General features: G+C 42.0%; 1 protein-coding gene across 1 annotated transcript; it reads right to left on the bottom strand.

Annotated features, from left to right (window-relative positions):
- Positions 1 to 4,703: 4,703 nt before the first annotated feature.
- Positions 4,704 to 4,978, bottom strand: LOC130861592 (non-histone chromosomal protein HMG-17-like). Its single transcript, XM_057750625.1, has one exon. The coding sequence runs from the start codon at positions 4,974 to 4,976 to the stop codon at positions 4,704 to 4,706; it is 273 nt and encodes a 90-aa protein (XP_057606608.1). The 5' UTR covers positions 4,977 to 4,978.
- Positions 4,979 to 6,473: the final 1,495 nt, after the last annotated feature.

Genomic DNA, 6,473 nt, shown 5'->3' with positions numbered 1-6,473 from the left:
GTGTTGAGGCAAGCCGACTTTATTTGGAAAGCTGGCAGACTGAGATGATGGCAGACTCGTGTCTCTAGAAAAACCACCTTATTGAGGTCTGGATGCCAGTTTTTTTTTTAATTAATTAATTTATTGGCTGCATTGGATCTTCATTGCTGCACACGGGCTTTCTCTAGTTGTGGTGAGCGGGGGCTACTCTTTTTTTTTTTAATTAATTTATTATTTTTTTGGGGGGGGTACACCAAGTTCAATCATCTGTTTTTATACACATATCCCCGTATTCCCTCCATCCCTCGACTCCCCCCCCACCCTCCCCCTCCCAGTCCTCTAAGACATCTTCCATCCTAGAGTTGAACACCCTTTGTTATATAACAACTTCCCACTGGCTATCAATTTTACAGTTGGTAGTATATATATGTCTGTGTGTGTTGTGGTGTGCAGGCTTCTCATTGCAGTGACTTCTCTTGTTGTGGAGCACAGGCTCTGGGCACGTCGTGGGCTTCAGTAGTTGCAGCACATAGGCTCAATAGATGTGGCTCACGGGCTCTAAAGCGCAGGCTCAGTAGTTGCGGCACACGGGCTTAGTTGCTCTGCAGCATGTGGGATCTTCCTGAAGCAGCGATCGAACCCATGTACCCTGCAATGGCAGGCGGATTCTTAACCACTGCACCAGTTTGTTTTATAGGATCAGAGAGGGAGAGGCTGTGAGGAAGTAAAGTGAAAGGGCCATCAGTCTTGCAAAACATCTCCTCCGGGAATGACCAGCATTGGGGAGGGGATGTGTTAATTCCTTCTTTTCTGCAGCCATTCCCACAGGTGGGCAGGGCAGATTGTCTGCCTGTGAGCTGAAGAGAGGAACTTTAAAATTCGGCCAGAGGGGTAGTGTTCCCTGAGGCAGGCCATCATGTGTGATTATAATAACAAAGGCAACAGAAAGCAAAGGTTAAAGTCAAAGAAACAGATCTAACGTGGAGTCCAATTTAGCTCTTCCTTGCTATAAAATCACTGACAAAAAGCTCAAAAATGTGGGAATAGACTGTGAAAAGGACATTTGCTTGCAGTATGAGAAACACAACAAAAAGGCCAAGCATCACCTTGTTTGACTGTAGCTGGGAACATGCAAGTTGGGTGATTTGAATTTTTTGCTGCTCTGCGCATGTGCATATCTTCAAACCACAGCAAAAGCATCAGGAGTACTGATTTTGGGGTTCCAAAAAATGTTATCAAGTAGGTGAATTTGCAAATATGGAATCACCAAATAATGAATATCGACTGTATGAAGAATTATTAATAGGGAATTGGAATGATGGGGAATTGAATAATAAGAGAACTCTAAAGACTAGAAATAGCAGACAGAAGGACGAGCCACTACTTCTAGGACCGAGATAAAACACCCAAGAAGAGCCCTCCCTACCCTCTAGGGCTGAAATCCTGATCTTATTGGGAGGGCGCAGCCCTGTCTCATTGAGTGACAAAGTCAGTTTCTCTAATGCCCCGCCCCATCAGCTGGTGGAATTTGCTGGAGATCTGCCCTCTAGGGCAGCAGTCCCCAACCTTTTGGGCACCAGGGACTGGTTTCGCGGAAGACAATATTTCCACGGATGGGGTGAGGAGGTGTGTGTGTGTGTGTGTGTGTGTGTGTGTGTGTGTGTGTGTGTGTGTGTGTGGAGAGATTGTTCAGGCAGTAATGTGAGCCATGCGGGGCAGAGATGAGGCTTCCCTGCCTGCCGCTCACCTCCTGCTGTGCAGCCCAGTTCCTAACAGGCCACAGACCTATACCGGTCCTCGGCTCGGGAATTGGGGGCCCCTGCTCTAGGGTAAACTGTTGTCGGACTTCATCAGAGGTACTTGGCTACAAAACCACCAGAGTGGGTACCAGGGTGTGGTATAGTGATTTATAATACGAAATATCGATTTGGTCTGTGTCCCATTTCTGGCACTGATTTCCTGAAAGGCTTGGAATTTCCTGAATGATAAGAGCAACGGGAGCATCATTTTGCTATAGTATTTGGTCTACAATTTTGTTCTCTGTGCCTGAAATAGCTTCCGAGTCCTCCAACTGAAAGGAGTGTCTTGTCATTCATAGCAAGCCCCTTTTAACCACACCTGAGTTTATGTTCATTGTGGTGTCTTCTGGAAAGGCTCTGAGGGTGGACTTGTTGCCAGGGGAACATGATCAGAGGATTGGAACTTTTAGTCCCACCTCTACCTCTGGGGAGGGAGCTGGGGACTGGAGATTGAAGCAATCATCAGTGGACAATGATATAATCAATTGTGCCTTTGTAATGAAACGTCCATAAAACCTCAAGAGGATGGGGTTCAGAGAGCTTCCAGGTTGGTGAGCATGTGGAGATTTGGGGAAGAGTGGCCTCTGGAGAGGGCATGGAAGCTCTGAGCCCCTTCCCACATACCCTGCCCTGTGCATTTCTTCCAGCTTGTTGTTCCTGAGTTCTATCCTTTTATAACGAACTGGTGATTTAGTGAGAAAGCTGTTTCTCTGAGTTCTGTAAGCCACTCTAGCAAGTTAATCAAACCCAACAAGGAGGTTGTGGGAACCTCTGATTTATATCCTGTTGGTCAGAAACACAAGTAGCAACTTGCACTTGTGATTGGTGTCTGAAGTGGGAGGAAGTCTTGTGGGACTGAGATCTTAACCTATGAGATCTGACACTCTCCCCAGACAGTGTCAGAATGGAGTTACATTTAGGACACCCAGCTGATGTTACAGAGCTGCTTGATAAGTGGAGAACCCGCACACCTGGTAGAAGTGAAGTAGGGTTGTAGTACAGTGTCGGAAGTAGAGGAGACACAGGAGGCGCGAGTGTTTCCTTACATCGGGGGGATGGGGAGGGGGGGAAGCTTCGTGGGGCACCGGAGAAGCCCACCAGCAAGAACCTGGAAGCAAAACCCTTTCCTCCTGCAATGTCTCTGCAAGCTCCCTCTACTGACAAAACCTAACATTGTGGCATCTGGCAAAGGAGAAATATTTAAAGGGCCCAGAGCCATCTCTACAGAGCAGGCAAAAAGAATGGATTTGGAGACAGGAGATTATAAATTAATAACTAGCCCAAGTACAATTTAATGTTCTCTTTTTAAGTGACTCTACAGCATGTGTGGAAAACAAAAAAAATTGAATTAAGAAAATTAACATTTCTACAGTTAAGCACTGTTACCAATTTTATTTTTAATCACTTTTTCCATGTAGTCACATACTTTTCCTTAAAAAAAAGGCTTATATGATACATGCTATTTTCTTAGATATCTTTTTGAGTTACCGTATCATCTTTCCATGTCAGTAAGTAGGTTTTCTACATCACTGTAAAGGTGTGTTTTGATCAAGCTTACCATAACCAATTTTTTTTATTACATTATTGAATATATAGATTGCTTAAAATGTTTCACCAATATAAACAATGCTAATATGACATTCTTATAATAAAGTCCTTAACTTAATTATGTCTTTAAATTTCTGGGAGCAGAATATTGGGAAAAAAATATGCATATTTTAGTTTTTTTGTTTGTTTTTATTACTGAATGCCAAATTGAATTTGGTTGAATGTAATTTAAACCTATAGAAGGTTTATAACATTATGAAATCCAACCAGTAATGCAAGAAAAGAGTATTTCTTTTCTTCTACTTTAATTAACAGTAGATGTCATTATTAAAAGCAAAAAAAAAATGTTAATCTGATAGGCAAAAAACCTCACTTGATTTTTGCATTGTTTAAAAATATTTATTTATTTGGCTGTGCTGGGTCATAGTTGTGGCACGCATGATCCTTTAGTTGCAGCATGTGGGATCCAGTTCACCGACCAGGGTTGAAACCTGGGCCCCCTGCATTGGGGTGCAGAGAGTCTCAACCACTGGACCACCAGGGAAGTCGATTGTTGCATTCTGTTCTTTCAAACTGTATCCAGCTTTATTAAAGATACTTTTCATAAACAATGGTGGTATTTCAGGCAGGACATGGGCAGACAATCGTTAATAGTATACAATAACTTTCAAACTCCCTTTTTCAATGGACTACCAAAATCAGAAAGCCACTATAAAATCCAATGAAGTTTCCATGTGATGCTCTGAACAGGGAAAGTTTAGTGAGGGTTGACATTTCACATTTAGCATGTTGTTTAACAACTTTTTACAAGCCGGCCCTGACTTTCAGGAAATGGACATGAAAATGGCAGAAGTATCCACATGAAGATCCACAATCTAAAAATGGAACCACTGCTCTTTTGAGAGATGCCATCTCAAAGGTGACACTAGAAAGTCCAGATTGCCTGACATACTGGTAACCAATCTTTGGGGGTCAGGTTCCAACAGGTCTCTGGGTTTGAGTCAAGCCTATGCTGAAGATGGAGAGGGAGAAGAGGACATAAAAACTAATCTTAGTTTTTCCACACCACAAGGCATTTGTGCCAAGGTGGCTACTGTGTCAACATCAAGGAATCCCTCCTTCCTGGAAACCAAGAGGAAGTCTCTCAAAACTAGACCCAAAAGGTGCTATTCCCCTGTGTCAATCCAGCTTCGGAGACAATCTATTAGTGACACATGCCCTTCCCCCAAAAAACAACAATGAAGTGTTCTGTGTGCTAACAACATAGCTTAAAAAAAAAAAGTAAAACAAAATTCTGCATTTTTATAAAAAAATAAAAAATAGTATTGCAAACTGTACAGTCACCAGAAGTACACACTTATCAAAAATGCACACACTTCACTTGGCATCTCCAGCACCTTCAGCTTTCTGTGCCTGGTTTGTTTTGGCATCTCCATTTTCTGCAGGGTTATTCTCATCCTTGCCAGCAACAGCTTTTCCCTTTTTCCCTTCGGGTACCTTCTCTCCCTTCTTTGCACGGGCCTTTTTAGGCTTGGGTTCTGGCTTTGGAGGAGCAGGTTTAGCAGATAACCTTGCAGATCTTCTCTGTGGTTCGTCCTTCACCTTGGCTTTATCTCCTTTAGCATCCCCTTCAGCCTTTCTCTTGGGCATGGTGGCGACAGCAGCGTGACGTATGTGCTGGACACGGGGATGCAGTGGCACGTGGGCTTTGGTCAGTCCAGGGGTCAGTCTCGCCTCTTCTTCACACCACTCTGATTTTTGCATTGTTTAATCACTAGTAATGTTGACCCTTTTTCATGTGTATTGACCATCTGCACGTTTTTCTTTTTTTATATTGTCTGTAAATGTCTTTGTTCATTATTCTTTTGGGGTACATAATTTTAGAGAAGGCTGAATTCTTTCTTAAAATATAAATAAATCTGAAACAAATGAAAGGTAAAATCACCTTTTTATACTATTTCACCTTTTACATCACCTAAAATTTAAATATACTATAAAATCCTACTTAGAAGAAAGTCTTTTTTTTTTAATAAATTTATTTTTGGCTGCGTTGTGTCTTTGTTGTTGCACAGGCTTTCTCTAGTTACAGAGAATGGGGGCTACCCTTTGTTGTGGTGAGCAGGCTTCTCATTGCTGTGGCTTCTCTTGTTGCAGAGCACGGCCTGTAGGTGAACAGGCTTCAGTAGCTGTGGTGCTCGGGCTTGGTCGCGCCCCGTCATGTGGGATCTTCCTGGAGCTGGGCTCGAACCTGTGTCCCCTGCACTGGCAAGCAGATTCTTAACCACTGGGCCACCAGGGATGTCCCAAGAAAGTCTTCAACATAAATTAAATCACAGTTTAAAATGTTAGTAAAATTTTTGTTTCATATGGCTGTATCAATGTTAGCATACCTGCTTCAGATTTTCCAAGACTTCATGCCCAATCCTGCTCCGATGATAATTAGATGATGGTGGAGTGTAAATTACCAGGGGTGCTCAAACATCAAAGAAAAGCCCTTTAAGTAACAGAAATCAAAGGAAATGCCTCCCTCAAGGTCTTGAAAATTAGTAGATTGTTCATGGTAGTAAGTTGGTTTTGCTTAATTTTCTTCTATTTCCAGCTAGTCATCACTGAACAAATATTTTCAATGTTTTAGAACAAAGATTTCAAATTTACCGCCTGAGGCATGAATTCATTTATAAGTTACTGTCTATTCTTTTACCCTGCTTAATTTTCCTTACGGTACTTAAAACAAATTAATATACTATAGAGGCATTTCTTATCACCCCATTCCAAAAGAATATACGATTAGCAAACATAGAAAAAATCTCTTTCAATCATGGTATCCCCGATTCCTAGGATGCTGTCTGGTGTATAGTGAACTCTCAGAAAATATTTGTTGAATCAATGCATTTAGTAATTATTCATTGAACCCCCCCACTCCATCCTAGACATTGACCCGGCTAGACTTGGGAAGTAAAATCGCTGCTTGGACCATGAAGTTTTTTTAAGATGTGATACCCATTAAAACCAGATTGAAAATAATGGAAATGTTTAGAAATAAAACCTGCACATCATACAGGTATAGAGATTCATCATTCATTCATTCATCCATTCATCCATTCATTCCACAAATAATTTTTAGAGCCTACCTGCTAGTGATTGGGG

Source organism: Hippopotamus amphibius, chromosome 9, assembly GCF_030028045.1.
Source record: "Hippopotamus amphibius kiboko isolate mHipAmp2 chromosome 9, mHipAmp2.hap2, whole genome shotgun sequence".
NCBI lineage: Eukaryota > Metazoa > Chordata > Mammalia > Artiodactyla > Hippopotamidae > Hippopotamus > Hippopotamus amphibius.
Note: the sequence above shows the minus strand (reverse complement) of the source record. Positions and strands in the feature narration are given on the sequence as shown.